This window comes from Babylonia areolata, chromosome 16, assembly GCF_041734735.1.
Source record: "Babylonia areolata isolate BAREFJ2019XMU chromosome 16, ASM4173473v1, whole genome shotgun sequence".
Lineage (NCBI taxonomy): Eukaryota > Metazoa > Mollusca > Gastropoda > Neogastropoda > Buccinidae > Babylonia > Babylonia areolata.
This window is the reverse complement of record NC_134891.1, coordinates 8520075-8539568: the sequence shown is the minus strand read 5'-3', so window position 1 is coordinate 8539568 and position 19494 is coordinate 8520075. Positions and strand designations below refer to the sequence as shown.

Sequence of the window (19494 nt, the reverse complement as noted above, 5' to 3'; positions counted from 1 at the left end):
TGGTGTGGCATGGCGTAGCGTGGTGTGGTGTGGTGTGGTGTGGTGTGATGTACTGTCTGGTGTGGCGTGGCATGGCATGGCGTGGCGTGGTGTGGTGTGGTGTGGCATGGCGTGGCGTGGTGTGGTGTGGTGTGATGTACTGTCTGGTGTGGTGTGGCGTAATGTGGTGTGGTGTGGTGTGGTGTGGTGTGATGAGATGTGATGATGTGATGTGATGTACTGTCTGGTATGGCATGGCGTGGCGTGGCGTGGCGTGGCGTGGCGTGGCGTGGCGTGGTGTGGTGTGATGTGATGTACTGTCTAGTGTGGCGTGGTGTAGTGTGGTGTAGTATGATGTGATGTGTTGTACTGTCTGCTGTGGCGTGGTGTGCTTTGCTGTGCTGTGCTGTGATGTGATGATGTGATGTGATGTACTGTGTGGTGTGCTGTTCGACTTGTCAATGTCCAGTAAAACTACTCACGTCTTCGATGAGGCTTCCATCCAGGTTGGAGAAGTAGACAAAAGCGGTGACAGTCTGGAGAAGGTAGAGGCTGAGCAGCAGGTAGAACACCTTTCTGGACGACTGCAACACCCACCTTGACACGAACACACATCAATGATAAGCATGTGCGCGTCAATAGCACACATTCATCAGCCATGATAAATAATGACATTTAGCAATGCACATGCACATCAACAATACACATGCTGGCATCAACAATACACATTCACATCAAGTCATACAGCAAGACATCAGTAACACACATACACGCTGATAATACACATCTGATCAATAATACCCACAGCTTTCATGTTGCTTAACAGATAAATTGATTTGGTCACGGAGCATTTCTCCTTAAACAAATATTTGTTTCATGGTTCACTTATTTTCATACTTGCATTGTTGTTGCCCTGAGAGAGAGAGAGAGAGCGTGTGAGTGCGTGTGCATGCATGTATGTGTGCATGCATGCATGCGCGTGTGTGTATGCAAATGTATATGTGGTAGCAGAGAGGGCTGGGTGGGTTTGTGGATTTTTGTTCCATTCCTCACACCCCACCTATACCCCATTTGGATAATTTGAAATCAAGAGCAGGAGTTTGTATTATACTCCATGCCTGGTGATACATATTCTTACCATGTCAAACTGATGCAAACTAGGCCTATCGGTTTGCTCTGCTTGGCCAAATCTCGCGCGGCTAACAGTGAAAAGACGACCCGTCTTGCCCCGTCTGCTCTTAGCCAATTTGCTGTGATGGTGATTGTGTGATGCTCCTGCTTCCTTCCATACCCTTTTCCCCCACCCCCTTCGCTGTCACAATCATGTGAGTGATTTTTCACTTTGATTCAAATGTGAGGTATTCTGATGATCAAATAACTGTTGTTTTTCATCTTATCATTTCTTGAAATAGCTTTTAATGTGTTGCTCTATCTTATGATGAGCCTGAAGGCAAATGTCTGCACATGATGCGTTCAGACATTAAAGGGATTAACTGACTGAATGTTGTTCACATACATCAGCGCAACTCACAGTCACACACATCAACACAACACGCACACACACACACACACACCTATCAATAATAAACATCACTAACATAGAAACACATCCATGTTACAGACACACGTCAATGACACACATCAATACCACACATACATATCAGTAATACACAAAAGACATCAATAATACACATACATACACATCAATACAACACACACACATCAATAATCCTCGCGCACACTGATGATACACAATCACATCAGTGCAAGAACAAGTTAACAGCAGCACCGCACTCACCATCTGTAGTAGAACGGAAAGAAGAGGATGCGCACAAAAGCCTTCTTGGTGATGTAGATCCATGGCACTTGGGGTTTGGTTTTGGTGAAGGTGGAACCTGTATCACACACACACACACACACACACACACACACACGCATGCACACACACACACACACACGCACACACACACACACGCATGCACACACACAGCATGCATGCACAGGCACACACACACACACAAACAGCATCTTTTAACAAGCATGACTGATTTAGACTCCAATGGATCCTGAGCCACTAAAACATCCATTAATTTTCCACTGCCTGAGTGGAGAACGAAGTATGGTTTCACAGGAGATGACTGAAAACGAGGCCAAAGGTTCCGCTTGAAAAGCAAGCATAATTATGCCCTTTCGTCCGAAACGCCCACCTCAAAACAGGCCCGTTTCACCCTTGAAAACAAGAGAAGGACCGCCAAACTGTCAAAAGGTAAAAACTTCCATACAAATAAAAGTCCAACCGCAGAGGTGAGTGCAAGCGGGAGCTGCAACTTAGAAGCCCAGAAGAAGAAGGAGAGAAAGAAAAAGAAGAAATTCAGTTTCCTACATAGATGAGTTGGATCCATTTATAGTTTTGCAGCCATCAGCAGAGACTACATGCCAAAAAAACCCCAACTATATCATAAAAAGAAAATAAAAAAAGAGAAGAAAAACTGAACTGAATATTTTAATGGGGAAAACATGATTTGTAATTTCAAAATAATGACACTTTTCTAACGAAGCAACATTACACACACACACACTCCCCCCGCCCCCACTAACCCCACCCCACACACACACACAGTCTCCCCTCACCCCATCCCCCTCCACTAACCCCACCCTACACACACACACACACACACACACTGCTCACCTCGGATGAGATCCACATCAATGTACTCCGTCTTCAGACGCACTGTTTTCCTGGGAGCGTGGTGTACATTCGGCAGGCCCTGCAACGGTGTGCAAAACGTGTTTCAAATAACCATTAAGTCATCAATTAACAGCCACTGGCTTACCAGTCGTCTTCCGTCTCATCACATTTCTTCTTCTTCTTCTTCTGCGTTCACTCGTATGCACATGAGTGGGCTTTTACGTGCATGACCGTTTTTACCCCGCCATGTAGGCAGCCATACTCCGTTTTCGGGGGTGTGCATGCTGGGTATGTTCTTGTTTCCATAACCCACCGAACGCTGACATGGATTACAGGATCTTTAACGTGCATATTTGATCTTCTGCTTGCATATACACACGAAGGGGGTTCAGCCACTAGCAGGTCTGCACATATGTTGACCTGGGAGATCGTAAAAATCTCCACCCTTTACCCACCAGTCGCCGTCACCATGATTCGAACCCGGGACCCTCAGATTGAAAGTCCAACGCTTTAACCATTCGGCTATTGCGCCCGTCAACAACAACAACAAAACTCATTTCATTCTGAATGCCTGGCATGTAAGTAGTTAGCTCTCAGTTGACTGAGTCTCTGTTATCCAGTCACCGTAACACATGCTTCAGCTTCTCAGTTCGAGCCAGCCATTCATCAAAATCTAATCATCCTCATAACACTTTCTTCAGCTTACACACTTTTCCAAGACTGTATAAGCAACATGAATCATTCTTCAGCTTCATCATGAGACATACATACATTTCTTGCTAATATCGTAACACATGCTGTAACTTACATTTCTTGTTATAACCATCATGACATACTGTTGCTTACAAACGTTTCCTGTCATAATCATCATGCCACATACTTTAGCTTACACACTTTCCTGGCTATAATTATCATGATGCATACAGCAACTTACCTACTTTTTGGTTTAAATAATCTTTAATTGTTCAACAATACACATGATTACAATGCAAACGACAACAAAAGAGCATCAACAAGCTTAAAGCTTATACAGTGCTCACAACGTTGCACTTCAATTTTAACATGAGGGCTGATGAACCATATTATCAACTGTATCAAATAACATTCATAAACAGTAAGTAATGAAATAATGAAATAAAACAAATAAATACATATTATATTAAAATAATGCTAATATCAATATTAACATGAGAGTAAATTTGTAGTCACCGGAGGAATCGGTCTGATAGAAGAGAAACATGAAGGGGAAAAAAAAAAAAGAAGAAATTTAGAAGAATGGTTGGTAAGGTGGTGGGGGAGGGAGGGGGAGCAGAGGGGAGAGGAGAAATTCTGAGAGATCACTGGCCAATCCATTCAACTTTGAATATCTGGTCAGTCAAATACATCCAACACATAATTTACGAATAGAACCACGTCATACCCGTTCTTCACAATACTTTCCACTGTATCCACTTTTTCAGGATATATATATATATATAATCTTCATGATGAATACTTCAGATTACACACTTTGCTGGCAAGAATCATCATTACACAAACTTTACCTTACACACTTTTCTGGTCATAATCATCATGATACTTACTTAATCTTACGTGGTACATATCACAGCTCATACACTTTCCCAGCCACAATTATCATGATACGTTTTTCAGCTAACATGGAACACATTTTAGCGAACACACTTTTCCATTTATCTCTCGGCTCAAAATGTTGCAAACCACCAGCATCCAATTACACACCAAAACATAAAAGCATGCAGCAGATGCAGAATTAATAACAGCACTGGTTTTGTTTTGTTTTTCTTTCATGGTCAGAATAATCCCAAAGAATGAATAGCAGAAAGGTACATCAGACAAGAGTGAAATATCTACCCTTCTGACTGATATACTTTTGATGATTAGCTTTTCTTTGGTGAAATTTCTTTCTTTTTTAAAAATGTTTTAGTTACTTTTATTTTTACTTTATTTCGTTTATTTAGGTGTTTGTGTGTGTGTGTGTGTGTGTGTGTGTGTGTGTGTGTGTAGTGCATTCATTTTGTTATTCGGTTGGTTGAGCGTGCACACGTGCGCGCGCGCACACACACACACACACACACACACACACACGCAAACAACACCTCCATCAAAAAGAAAAGTAGTCGATCAGATCAGCTGTATAAAGACTGACCTGCACCATGGTTTTTTCATCAGTACACTGGCATTCACCTAATGCACTGCATACAACACACACACACACACACACACACACACACACATCTGGCACTCTGCCAGCCACAACACAAGGGTTGCATAACAAACCACCACAGCCTCTCACTATTCACCTGGTACAGACTTCACTGCAACGTCCACCAGACGTCACCACACACTTCATAAAAGGCCTGTTCATTCATTTGCCTGAATGTGTCTGTGTCATCAGCAGGTGTTTTGAGTTCTGAACAGCAGGTGTTTTGATTTCTGAATGGCAGGTTTTTTTGTTTTTTTGTTTTTTCCTTGGTCCAAAAGAACACATGAAAGCACTTTTTTGTGTGTTTACCTGAGCATATATAAATATATATATATATATAAATTCACTGGCTCTTTTACCTCGATCTTCTTTCATCCTTTTATGCCATTCAGATGTAGAGATATTCTGTTAATAAATTAATTCTGTGTGCGTGCGTGCGTGTGTGCATGCATGCATGCATGTACACGTGTGAATGTACATGTGTGAATGTACATCTGTAAATTTCCGTTGTGTGCATGCCTGCACAAGCAAGTACGTGTGCTTAAGTACATTCATCTCTGTGCATCTGTGTGTGTGAGCGCAAAGCACGCACAGGGCAGACGCTGAATGCGTGCCCACACACGTACTGACGAACGCATCTATGCACACGATTGCTCCCAACCAAATCGCCCACAAAACAGTAACCGCACAAGTCATCCGTTCCCCTCCTCCTCCTCCTCCAACTCCAACCCCACCGTGCATTGCAACACAAAACAACACAACACACTAAAGAAAGAAAACAACAAGCTCAACACAGTTAAGACACAGAGAGTGAGAAAGGAAAAACAAACATCCCCAACCCCCCCCCCCCCCCCCCCCCCCCCCGCTCCCATCACATCACAATGGGGCCAGGCAGTACAGACCTTCTGGAGCTTCCTCTCCACAGACTGCTCCCACAGCTGTTTGTCATAGGACCCGATCTGCAAAGGTTACCACACCGCACTGTAATCACACCACTTTCACAACACGCCTCGAACACTTCCACCCCCACCCCCTCCCACAAATCAAATCAAATCGTATTGCTTATAACCCAGCTGACAACAACTGGGCCGTTTCAGGGCTGAACGCCTGCTGGCTCTGAACAACAGCTGAAGAGAACCCCTAATGGTGTTGACACTAAAGGTAAACCAAAACAATGTTTTAAGAGACCGGTTCACCCACGTCTCGCCCAGTTTAAGTCAAATCTGTATCAAGTTAAAAATCTTGAAAATAACATTTTATACAAAAAAAAAAAATCACCAAAGTCACCATTGTTTCAATCCATGTACATTCTCACCCAAGTCAACACCGTTTCAGTCCATGTAAATATTCACACAAGTCACCATTGTTTCAGTCCATGTAAATATTCACAGAAGTCACCACTGTCAGTCCAGGTAAATATTCACCCATGTCACCACTGTTCCAGTCCATGTAAATATTCACCCAAGTCACCATTGTTCCAGTCCATGTAAATATTCACCCATGTCACCATTATTTCAGTCCATGTAAATATTCACCCATGTCACCGTTGTTTCAGTCCAATGTAAATATTCACCCAAGTCACAATTGTTCCAGTCCAATGTAAATATTCACCCAAGTCACAACTGTTCCAGTTGATGTAAATATTCACCCATATCACCACTGTTCCAGTCCATGTAAATATTCACCCATGTCACCGTTGTTTCAGTCCAATGTAAATATTCACCCAAGTCACAACTGTTCCAGTTGATGTAAATATTCACCCATATCACCACTGTTCCAGTCCATGTAAATATTCACCCATGTCACCACTGTTTGGAGTCCATGTAAATATTCAGCAAAGTCACCGTTGTTTCAGTCCATGTAAATAATCACCCAAGCCACCATTGTTCCGGTCCATATAAATATTCACCAATGTCACCACTGTTTCAGTCCATGTAAATATTAACCCATGTCACCACTGTGTCAGTCCATGCAAATATTCACCCATGTCACCAATGTGTCAAAATATTCACCCATGTCATCACTGTGTCAGTCCATGTAAATATTCACATCACCACTGTGTCAGTCCATGTAAATATTCGCCCATGTCATCACTGTGTCAGTCCATGTAAATATTCACCCATGTCACCAATGTGTCAGTCCATGTAAATATTCAACCATGTCACCGTAGTTTCAGTCCAATGTAAATATTCACCCAAGTTTACAACTGTTCCAGTCCATGTAAATATTCACCCAAGTCACCACTGTTCCAGTCCATGTAAATATTCACCCATATCACCACTGTTCCAGTCCATGTAAATATTCACCCATGTCACCACTGTTTAACTTTAAGTCCATGTAAATATTCACCCATGTCACCATTGTTTCAGTCCATGTAAATATTCATCTATGTCACCAATGTTCAGTCCATGTAAATATTCACCCATGTCACCATTGTTTCAGTCCATGTAAATATTCATCTATGTCACCACTGTGTCCAGTCCATGTAAATATTCACCCATGTCACCACTGTTTAACTTTAAGTCCATGTAAATATTCACCCATGTCACCATTGTTTCAGTCCATGTAAATATTCAACCAAGTCACCACTGTTTCAGTCCAATGTGGGCATCCCTTAAGCTTAAAGAGATCGTCATGTACCTAGCTGTAAAATAGCTGTGTCTGATGTCATGCATGTACCAGCAGCCAACCAGAAGATGTTTAATACCGAGAGGCTGGTTGCACAGCACAGAACACACCTTGCCCACACCCACCTACACCCACCCCCCTCCACACACACATACTCTCCCCCCCCTACCCGTTCATACACATGCACATTCACCAACATGCACACATAAGGTTCTATTCAACATAAAGCAAGAAAAAAAAAGGTTCACTCTTTGAACATAATTGTATGAAATACGAAAAAAAAAGAAAAGAAAAAAAGACACCCTCATTAAAAAAAAACCAACCACCTTCAAACACTGAAAAAAAAACCCCCAGAAAACAGAACAGCAACAGCCTAACAATGAAGATGCCCCTTACTTGCTTTACCTCTCTAACACACACACACACACACAAACTCCCCCACACCACCCCAAATACCATTGTTCTGGTTTGGTTCCGCCATCATCCCTTCACCTTTGAACACCTTTCTACTTTCCCTCACTGCACCGGCAGCCAACAAAACCACTGGCCACTTTCCCACGGCCATCAAACAGCTGCACTACTTCACAGTCACAGTGACGTTACATATATATATATATATATATATATATATATATATATATGTACATAGAGTTCATTCTTCAGTCTGTCCATCAATGGGCCCAGTCCACATTGTCCTTGAAAAGTGAGACTTCAATGAAACAGCTCACTCGGTGCGCCAAATGTGAACAGGGCCTCTGAGTCTTGAGAGGCGTGGGAGTGCACAGCACAGTTAGCGGCAACGACACAGGCAGACAAATGAAATGACATGCGTAAAAAGTTATCAAACTTTTGACTCTTTAAGGCCTGACTGGCACCCGCTGGGTCTGTGCGTTAGCTTAGGCATCTGTTGCCCAATCCTTCCCCCCTACTCCCTTCCCCCCCCCCCACCCCCCTCTCCCCAAACTACACCCACCAAGAAGATGTAGTGTGGTGTATATGCATCACAAAGCAAAATTTTGACACCACCTTGAAAACTGAAACTCAAACTGCCATATAGAAAAATAATGACTTATCGAACAAAAAACACAAATTAAAAATGCTGAACTGGCAAAAAAAAATTTTTAATGTTGAACTGATAGGGAAAATGATGATGTTTGTCGCGAAGGAAAAATAACTTGTGAACGTGTGTTTGGTTGTTTGCTTGTGTGGGCTTTTCTGTAATGTTTCAATCCTCCCCAGGCGCCACATGAAATAAACTTCTTGCCTTGCCTGGCTTTGTATGTATGATAGTCAGTCCATGCCCAACTATTGCTTACCATTTACACAAACACATGGGCACAAATTTGTACAAATCTATGGCTTTCATATTTCTACCAAAGTACAATTTTTTTTTTTGTTAACACAGAGCACAAGGCAGACAGAAAAAACAACAGCTGTAGCTTTCTCTGCAGATTCAAATATATAGAATTCATTCTGCAGTAAACGAAACCATGAATGCATGGTGTGTGTGTGTGTGTGTGTGTGTGTGTGTGTGAAACCATGAATGCAAAGCCAGTGCCTCCTTTGTTTTAGACCTTATCGTACATCTTAAAAAAAAAAAGACAAAAAAAAACCAACAACACAAAAAACACAAAAAAACAAAAAACAAAAAAACACACAAAAAGAAACAGCCACTCAGCACAACAACAACAACAGAACTTCTTGTTGATGTTTTGATGGTGGTGGTGCTTTCTGGTCAATGAAATATAATGATCAACAAGAAACATTCAACAAATTCTTCCAGCTATGATACAGAAGCAGAGTAACAACTGTTACCATCAACACCATCATCGACCATCACCGCCAACACTACTGTTTCAAATAAACTCGGGGAAATTAACCAAACAAAATATATGAATACTTATAAAACAAACAAACAAACAAAGACAATTATTAACCATCCCTGCCAACAACAGAATGTAAAAAGAAAACTTTGGGAATTTAAACAAGACCTGATAAAAGTCATCAATGAAAAAAAAAAAAATCAAACGCTAGTTTTTTTTATTTGTGCGTGTTCAATAAATCAAGGCTTAGTAAATACATGAAAGACTACTGCAGTTAAAATGGTTGAATAAATAACCACAACAACACAGCCCTGAGTCTGTAGTATGTTTTTGGCAGAACTACAGACAGACCCTCTGAAAGGCCTCACACACTGTACAAGATAAGTCTAATACTTCATAAACCCCAACAAGAACCACACCAAATCCTCTCAGTTCTCCCCAAACCTACCCTAAAATAAGAAAAAGTAAAAGAAACACACACACACACACACGAGAATGTGAACAAAATGAAGAACCACTGTCCTGAAACTAACTTCACTTTGTTTGAAAAACGGTTAACCTTTTACCAATTCATATTCCATTTTTGATTTTTACTACTTATTTACTCTTTATCTTACCAGCAGAAACAACAGCCCATGTTTCTACTTATCACATTGCCGAAAAAAAAAATAATAAAAAGAGACCAAAAAATAAACAACGAAAAATTAAACCAAATTTCGATTATTCATTTTTGTTATAAAGAAAAACTACCACAAATAAACCTACAAATCACACAAAAATTAAAACATTAGTCTACAGTTTCCATCCTAAAATAATAATTATCTTAAATTCTATTTTCCCACAGAAACCTACCTTCACTGATTATACATGTTAATTCTAATCTTTAGCCCCTTGTCAGAGAAAAATGTAAAAATAACATGAAGAAACATTATTAGAATTTGTTTAATAATCTTACCATTTAATTTATATTTTCAAATCAACAAAAGAAAGTAATCATTAATGATTATACATGTAAAACATAAAAATTTCTTTCTGGTTTCCAGTTAATTTTTTGTTCATAGTAAAAACAACAAACACATTATTAGACCATGTTTAAGGATTTCATCCTTCTAACATTATTAAAAAATTCACCCAAAGAAACCTATCTTCAATAATAAGACATGTTAATCTTTTAACCTATTTTGCTTTTTGTTCCAAGTGAAAAAAAATTTTTTTTTTGTTTTTGTTTAGTACAAAACAACACCTCATTAAAACAATTTTTTTTAGATGATGTTGAAGGATTTTGCAGCAGAAAACAATTTTTTGACTGAACAGGTTCTGTTAATTTTAACCAAGACCAGTTCTTGTTGATGTCATTTCAGAGTGCATGTTTAATTTTCTGACTTTAATTCGCACACACAGAATAACAATTGTTGATGGAATTTTTCTTTCTGGTTTTTTTTTTTCTTCTTTTTTCTTTTTTTTTTTCTCAGGAAGGCTGAGGGAAGGGGCTAAAGAACACACACAAACAAAATTACCTTTTTCTGATACCAGGCTATGGCATTGTGAATATTTTCCATTCCTCATGCAGCAGTGGTGTTGGGGTTGGTGGTGGTGGTGGTGGTGGTGGTGGTACAGCAAGTGATTCTCCAGGTCCCTTCCTAAAGCTCCAACTCCCTGAGTCACGAAGCTCCAACTCCCCCCGAGTCACAACCAACGTGACAAAGTGGCATCAATCGTCCCTCTGACTTGGTCTCTCTCTCTTGCTCCTTGTTCAGGGCAGCGGATATATATTGGTTTCACTCCCCCCCCTCCACCTCCCTCCTTCCTTGTCTTGTAGGAGTGGCCAAAAAAGAGATCTGACAGAGACAAAACAAAGAAAAAAAAAAGTAAAACACAAACTTGCTTTTTAACCGGTCGGTTAACCCTCTGCATGCTGGAACAAAAGACACACAGAGGGGTTAGGAGGGGGTCACCAGTGGGTGGGGGTGGAGGGGGCACATGGAGGGTGACAAGGGTGGGGAGACTGTGTCTGACAACAGACCACACCTGGTGGTGGGGAGACTGTATCTGACAACAGACCGCACGCCTGGTGGTGGGGAGACTGTGTCTGACAACAGACCGCACGCCTGGTGGTGGGGAGACTGTGTCTGACAACAGACCGCACGCCTGGTGGTGGGGAGACTGTATCTGACAACAGACCGCACGCCTGGTGGTGGGGAGACTGTGTCTGACAACAGACCGCACGCCTGGTGGTGGGGAGACTGTGTCTGACAACAGACCGCACACCTGGTGGTGGGGAGACTGTCTGACAACAGACCGCATGCCTGGTGGTAGGGAGACTGTATCTGACAACAGACTGTACGCCTGGTGGTGGGGGGACTGTATCTGACAACAGACCACACGCCTGGTGGTAGGAGACTGTGTCTGACAACAGACCGCACGCCTGGTGGTGGGGAGACTGTATCTGACAACAGACTGCACGCCTAGTGGTGGGGAGACTGTGTCTGACAACAGACCGCACGCCTGGTGTGGTGGGGAGACTGTATCTGACAACAGACCGCACGCTTGGTGTGGTGGGGAGACTGTATCTGACAACAGACCGCACGCCTGGTGGTGGGGAGACTGTATCTGACAACAGACCGTACGCCTGGTGGTGGGGAGACTGTATATGACAACAGACCGTACGCTTGGGGGTGGGGAGACTGTGTCTGACAACAGACTGCACGCTTGGTGTGGTGGGGAGACTGTGTCTGACAACAGACCGCACGCCTGGTGGTAGGGAGACTGTGTCTGACAACAGATCGCACGCTTGGTGGTGGGGAGACTGTGTCTGACAACAGACCGCACGCCTGGTGGTGGGGAGACTGTGTCTGACAACAGACCGCACGCTTGGTGGTGGGGAGACTGTGTCTGACAACAGACCGCACGTCTGGTGGTGGGGAGACTGTGTCTGACAACAGACCGCACGCCTTGGTGGTGGGGAGACTGTATCTGACAACAGACCGCACGCCTGGTGGTGGGGAGACTGTGTCTGACAACAGACCGCACGCCTGGTGGTAGGGAGACTGTATCTGACAACAGACCGTACGCTTGGTGGTGGGGAGACTGTGTCTGACAACAGACTGCACGCTTGGTGTGGTGGGGAGACTGTGTCTGACAACAGACCGCACGCCTGGTGGTAGGGAGACTGTGTCTGACAACAGACCGCACGCCTGGTGGTGGGGAGACTGTCTGACAACAGACCGCATGCCTGGTGGTGGGGAGACTGTATCTGACAACAGACTGTACGCCTGGTGGTGGGGAGACTGTGTCTGACAACAGACCGCATGCCTGGTGGTAGGAGACTGTGTCTGACAACAGACCGCACGCCTGGTGTGGTGGGGAGACTGTGTCTGACAACAGACCACACGCTTGGTGGTGGGGAGACTATCAGGTGGTGGGGAGACTATCTGACAACAGACCTTACACTAAGTTAAAATGGAGGAGTGGGGAGGTACAGGGTATGGGAGGGGGTGTGGGGGAGGAGGGAGGGGGTTAATGTAGACGAGGAAGAGTGAACCTGTCAATCAATCATTTCTACTGTCTGCATCCCTGCATGCTGTGTGTGTGTGCTAAAGGCCACCGCACAACACTGTGGAACAGACGACCGAGCAGCTATACTCCAAGCTGATCATCTTGGTGTTTCTTTTGTTTTTTGTTTTGTTTTTTAAAATAGCTGACAGGCACACATGCAAACACACGAAAGCACACACACACACACAGTGTCTATCTCTCTCTTTTCTTTCTCACACACACGCACAATTTTTTCACAGAAAATAGCATGTAGGCATGCGTGCAAACACACGCAAGCACACACACACACACAGAGTGTCACACACGCACAGTCTACCCCCCCTCACCCCCCTCTCTCACACACACGCAAAGACTCACACAGACATACACATACAATCATACACAAAAACTCACACACACACACACAAACAGAATAAAGGTACATTACATGGAACACAAATTCTTGGAACTCAGTTTCTAGTTGCTTATATAAATCAAGAACCCATCCAACTGTAACACAGCTTTCTCATGGAAATCCTCGTCTGGAAGGTCTGAACATGAGCACTACCCAAACATTTCAGTTTTAAGTTATCTCATGTTGTTGATATCTCACACTGCTTTCCTTCTATGGCAAAACACTCTTCTAAATAAACTCAACAGACAAGCTTGAATTACATGCAATACAATACTGTTGTGGCATTCAACAGATGTATATATATATTTTTTTTTTAATTCGCAAGACGCCCAATCCAGAAAACGTCAGTAAGCCTTTCAACCCCTTTCAATCTAACTACAATGTATAACAGTCGGACAGCAGAGGAGGCAAATGCTGCCCCAATTATCTTGGCTAGAATCTGATCATCGTGGAGTGTCTTTCCCAAAATACACCCCCACTCTCATGGCCAAGGACAGTCAGTGTTGAAAGGGTTCCCAAAAGGCCAACCAGCCCCCAAGACTGCAGTACTAAAATCCAGTACAATCTTGCCTCCTAGTTTGAGAGTCATAGTCCATCACAAAAGACTAAGCAGTAAATCAATTCCCATGAGTCAAACAGCTCTCGCTTTGCTCTTGGCCCAGCTGTACTTTGCTCTTGGCCCAACTGTACGCTTATGTCAATCTCTGATATAAGGCGAACACTGGCCTGTAAGAGCACTGGCCTGTAAGAGCGAGGGTCCAAACAGGAATCCTCCACTTGCTGAAAATGAGAATGTGGGAGTTGGAAGTTCCTGCATAAACTTGGATAATGTAACTCAGTGCCCTGTACACACTTCACTCACACAATTCACAGACTAAAACCATACACCATGAACAGCCATCCTCTCTCTCTCTCTCTCTCACACACACACACACACACACACACACAGCCAGAAAAGTAAAAAAGCCAAGGGAATGTATGGCAAAATACTTTTATCTTGAAACTGATTCTAAATTTGCTCAGAGTGTTATGCAGACTGGATGGCAGAGAGTTCCAAATTGTGGGGGCAGTGAAACTCATTCATTAACCACAGTCATTCCTCTGATGTGATGGACGTTTGGCGGTGTCGGTGAGGCACTGAAGGGTTTCTCAGAAGCTTGAACAAGGAATGAAACAAATCCCAATTCCAGATCACTCACAATTTTCACACATGCACACACACGCACACACACACAAACACACACACACACACTGACACGCCTAACTTGTACTGTAATTTTCTTGTTTCTACCTCTTGCCTACATAACAAAGTGATCATAATTCAAGGCCCTATTTCGGCAAAGTGTTGTGTCCTTGGGAAAAGCACACTTCACTCTGATTTTTCTCACTCCACCCACGTGTGAATGGGTACCTACCTTCAGTTGGGGGAAGATTAACCCCTTGTGTGCCACAGCACATATCACGTATGTGCAGTGACGTCACTGATGTCATCAGAAGAAGAGAAATAGCTCTGGAAGGCTGAAAATTCACACAGTTTATCTAGAATGGTATACCTTCAGAATATTGTCCCAGTTTTAGGCCGATTGTTTTGTTTTATGACTTGAAACACCACTTTCTACTGTTTTCCCCCCGGCACTGAAGGGGTTAAAACAGCAGAGGGAGAGGACTTGGCCCCACCTTCCTATGCCGAACCTTTAGACACAGTGAATATGAATTATTTGCTCCTACAGCCATATAAAGCTATGGGACTTTGAACTTTTTTTTCTTTGAACCTGGATAACAAAATTGCTAAATGACCACCTTTGTCAAGACATCTTTTCCATTGCAAAACAGTTCAAACTGTCTGACAACCACCCATTCTCCAGAAAACTCGCACATTCATAAACTCAGTCCAAAAGTAACATAAACACAAAGCACACTATTTTGCTATTGATCTGCTTTTCAAAAAAAAAAAAAAAAAAATGTTAAAGGTAACATGCATGAACAAATTCATGTGATGGACTTGGCATATTTCCACCTTTAAATAACAACACACACATACACACACATTTTCTACTTTGGTGCAATTCTAACTTTCAATCATTTTAACAAATCACATTTATGATAAGAGGTACTCCCTGGGGGAGTAAAAATAAAAGGGAAACGAGGGTGGGGGTGGGCAGGGGATGGAGTGAAGAAGAGAAAAACTGGGGGAAGTGGGCTACAGAAATCACTTTCCAACCCCTGAACTTCCTGCAAATCACAGCCATCAGGCACTCCTCAAGGAAAGGAGGCCAAAGCAAAAGGACACCATGGTCCCTTCACCAGCTCCTGGGGTTTGAATTTATTAACCCAATCAACCTTGGGAGTCTACAGCCTTGGCATCTTCCCCTTGCCATACTAAAGCGGGAAAAAAACCCCAAAGATAATATAATGAAACAGACTGTTTCTTCCTCCAAACTGACAAGTGGAGACGCAGCTGGTAATACTGTAGACGTTAGTTCCCTTTGTTTGCGGTTTGTGCATATGTACTAACATGTACACCATTTTAATGAAACGAATGGTGATGCCAGGGCACTGCTCAGGCCTAGGGCTGAATGAGTTAAAAAAAAAAAAAAGTTCCCTTTTAGCGGACCTCTCTGATCTGTTTGCAAAGTTTGTGCTGTGTTAAATAATTCAGAAGATTGTTAAAAAAAAAAAAAAAAAAATAAAAGCTTTCCCAGAGTAAAGGTGGAAATTTCTATGCATGGTGGTGGGTAGATGCACTGATTATAAATGCATAGTGGATGGATGTGACCAGGAGTATCTAGTCATGTGTGTGTGGGAATGTGTGTGAGCGCACGCATGCAAATGCGTGCATGCATGCGTGAGGGCATGTCACGCAGGTGGTCCTTTATGACAGACAAATTCTCATTCAACACCTTCAAAATGAAACCAGACATGACTGATCAAACATGTGAGAGACAGACTGACCTGACAGGTGCATGACGAAGCCTCAGAATTGCCTCCACAGTTTCTTTTTGAACAAAAACTGAAGCAGCAAAAGGCAAGAGGGGTTCACACCTGCACTTTCTGAGATAATTGCTTAGCTCTTCCTGTCCCCCCCCCCCCCCCCCCCCCCCCCCCCCCCCCGCCCCCCCATCCCCCATGTGCCCTCACCTTACAGCCTTCTGATGGACCCACTTGTTGGCCACAACATGCCGTTAACCCCTTCCTCAAAAGACGACCCCCAGGCTGTTTCCCCATTAAACCCCTGACAAAACACCAGTGATGTGATGCGCCGACACCTTTTTTATACCCTGGAGGGGTGACAATTCAAATGCGTTATCCCCCCCCACCCCACCCCCCAAGTCCCCTAACTGCTCCAGCCTTGCCTCTTAGGCCAGCCTGTGACGGGGGCTGTAATACTGTGATTAATGTCGCCTCCCTGCAGAGCTGGCCCTGTTGAACTCCCGCAAGACATGAAGAGCTACAGATGGGCGGCAAGGGGAGACAGGAAGAGGCAGGGCAGACAGTGTTTGAAGTCTCTTTTATGCCTGCGGTTACGGCAAACTGAACGTTATGTGTCTGCAGCCGCCACCTCTGTCCTCCCTCCCTCCTGCTTGCTGAATGAAGCCCCGCTCAAAAACTTCTCAATGGATGTCATCGTTTTACACCTGCTTTTGTACCTCCCCTTTTGTTTTCCAGAACCCGGTCTGAGCTGTTGTCCAGCATCTCCTCCCCGCCCCCAACTTTTGATTCGATGCTTACTCTTTTCACATGGCTGTGAACGTGTGTGGTTTCCTTTGACAAAAAACCGCTTTAAACCCCAGTCTGTGTGAGGTATGGTAACGTTTACTGGAATAAGATGGTGATGTGTCTGCTCTCTGTAGACCCACTCCAGACTGCACTGGGTGACTGTCTAGACACACCACAAGTTCACCACTCATTTTCTGACCTCCGCCCCACACCCCCAAGCCCCCCACCCTGCTGTCCCCCAGTTGAACAACAGCCAGGCCAAGCCCTCCACTGCTCCATTCTTGGAAAGACTAGCACCCAGACTGAAACCAAAGATTTTCTGGAGGAGAGAGAAGAATCCGCAATGACCTGCAGCCTTTGCTGCTCCAGGCAGATGGTCTGATACCTGGCCACCACTCCACCGAGCCTTCAGCTGAATCAGCTAAAATCTTTTCCTGTCCACCCTTGCAAAGATCCCAATCTTTCCATTTGAATCCATGGCCTGAACACCCTTGGGAAAGCCAAGGCAAGGACTGGACACCCCAGAAGAAATATCTAGACCTCTGTTCAGGAAATCAATCCCTCAACCTGTCCTTCATTCCAAGAATCTTGTCGGTAAGCTCTGGACTATGACAAGAAGCAGTCTTTAAAGATTTATCACTGGCTCTTTTCATGTCAAATATTACTTAAAAGAAGACAGACAAAAAAGACACTGACCTGTCAGAGGCTTTGAAAGTGAAAATGCCAATCTATGTTGTCAATACAATTCACCCAAAAACATCAGCAAAAATAAACACACAAAACTTCACAGAAGTAAAAAAAAAAAAAAGCCAGATGAAGTGAATATCCCAAACAACAGTGGCACAGACTAGAGAGAGAGCTGTCAGTCTGCAGGAAGGGAGGAAGCACGTCACAGCTTCGACATGATCAATGGTGAGAAGTTCTGAATCAGTGACAGGACGGGAGCACACAGTTGTGTGCCACTGACGCTCCGTCATCTGCCAATACGGCACACATTCCACACAGGTGGAAAGTGAAACACACATATATTTGCAACACCACCGTTCAAATTATGCCACAACCCCATTTTACTAATCTAATGAACAGATACTGGTTTTGCTAATGTGAAATTTGTTGACTAAATCCTCAGGACTAGCTCACAGATGGGTTCAATACAACTCCATGTTTACTCATTTAGTGAACAATTTGTCCAGGTTGTAGGGAAAATGTACTGATTTTGCTTATGTGAAATTAGTTGACAAAAGAAAATTAATCACCAGGTCTAGCTCACTGATGCCAGTGATGGGTTCGATTCTCAATCAAGCACACATCTAAGCGCTCTAGTAATCATCATGCATCCGCTCCTCTCCGACAAGGCTGAGGACACAGTACCCATAATAAAGTGATTGGTATCATTATTGATTTACACACATCAACTCAATCTTCACACAGTGTGGGATTACAATGACCATATAAATCATCCTTTACCTGGCCCAGGTGTTTGTACATACACTCACGCCACAGTCCTTCTGCAGCTACTGGATCTCTTGAATCTTCTGGTGTAGGCACAATCAATGGTACCCTTGTGGTTGTTCTTCAACTGTCTTTTCTTCTTCCCAATTCTTTTTTTCCCTTTAGTCTCTGCCTCTCACACGTCTCTGGTCACCACACTCCACTCTCTTCCTTTAGTCTCTGTCTCTCACACGTCTCTGGTCACCACACTCCACTCTCTTCCTTTAGTCTCTGTCTCTCACACGTCTCTGGTCACCACACTCCACTCTCTTCCTTTAGTCTCTCACACACGTCTCTGGTCACCACACTCCACTCTCTTCCTTTAGTCTCTGTCTCTCACACGTCTCTGGTCACCACACTCCACTCTCTTCCTTTAGTCTCTGTCTCTCACACATGTCTCTGGTCACCACATGCCACTCTCTTCCTTTAGTCTCTGTCTCTCACACGTCTCTTGTCACCACACTCCACTCTCTTCCTTTAGTCTCTGTCTCTCACACGTCTCTTGTCACCACACTCCACTCTCTTCCTTTAGTCTCGGTCTCTCACACGTCTCTGGTCACCACACTCCACTCTCTTCCTTTAGTCTCTGTCTCTCACACATGTCTCTGGTCACCACATGCCACTCTCTTCCTCCATCCACCTTCTCTTTCACCAGTGTTCCCTCAGAAGTCTCAGTCAAAAATCCCCCCACAAGGCAAGGCAGAGGCTTTTATCCCCTAGCACTGCATGTGTTATTACCACCTATCACATGAACACTCAAACAACACAATTTTTTTTCTCTCCCATTTCATCCAAAATGAAACCCAAAATACTCTCACACATCAATTTTCCATAAACTTTACATGCATTCAACTCAACCTGGCAACAGCATCAAATTTTCATATTCAAATATAATAATAATGAAGGAACTATTTCTTCTCACACCAAGGAGTTCAGGCGTGCAGAGGCTTTCTTTGTCAATTTCAGATGGGAGACCACCCCCCCCCCCCCCCAA

At 43.6% G+C, this 19494-nt stretch overlaps 1 protein-coding gene across 1 annotated transcript in view; it reads right to left on the bottom strand.

The window, feature by feature from the left end:
- Nucleotides 1-19494, bottom strand: part of LOC143290867 (protein PHTF2-like) — a 60520-nt gene that overhangs the window by 28838 nt on the left and 12188 nt on the right. The window contains exons 2-6 of the mRNA XM_076600405.1: nucleotides 10861-11181; nucleotides 5795-5851; nucleotides 2669-2747; nucleotides 1778-1874; nucleotides 462-576 (exon numbers count right to left, since the gene is read on the bottom strand). Of these exons, the coding sequence (XP_076456520.1) occupies nucleotides 462-576; nucleotides 1778-1874; nucleotides 2669-2747; nucleotides 5795-5851; nucleotides 10861-10902 (390 nt within the window). The 5' untranslated portion in view covers nucleotides 10903-11181. The remainder of the gene's footprint in view (nucleotides 1-461; nucleotides 577-1777; nucleotides 1875-2668; nucleotides 2748-5794; nucleotides 5852-10860; nucleotides 11182-19494) is intronic.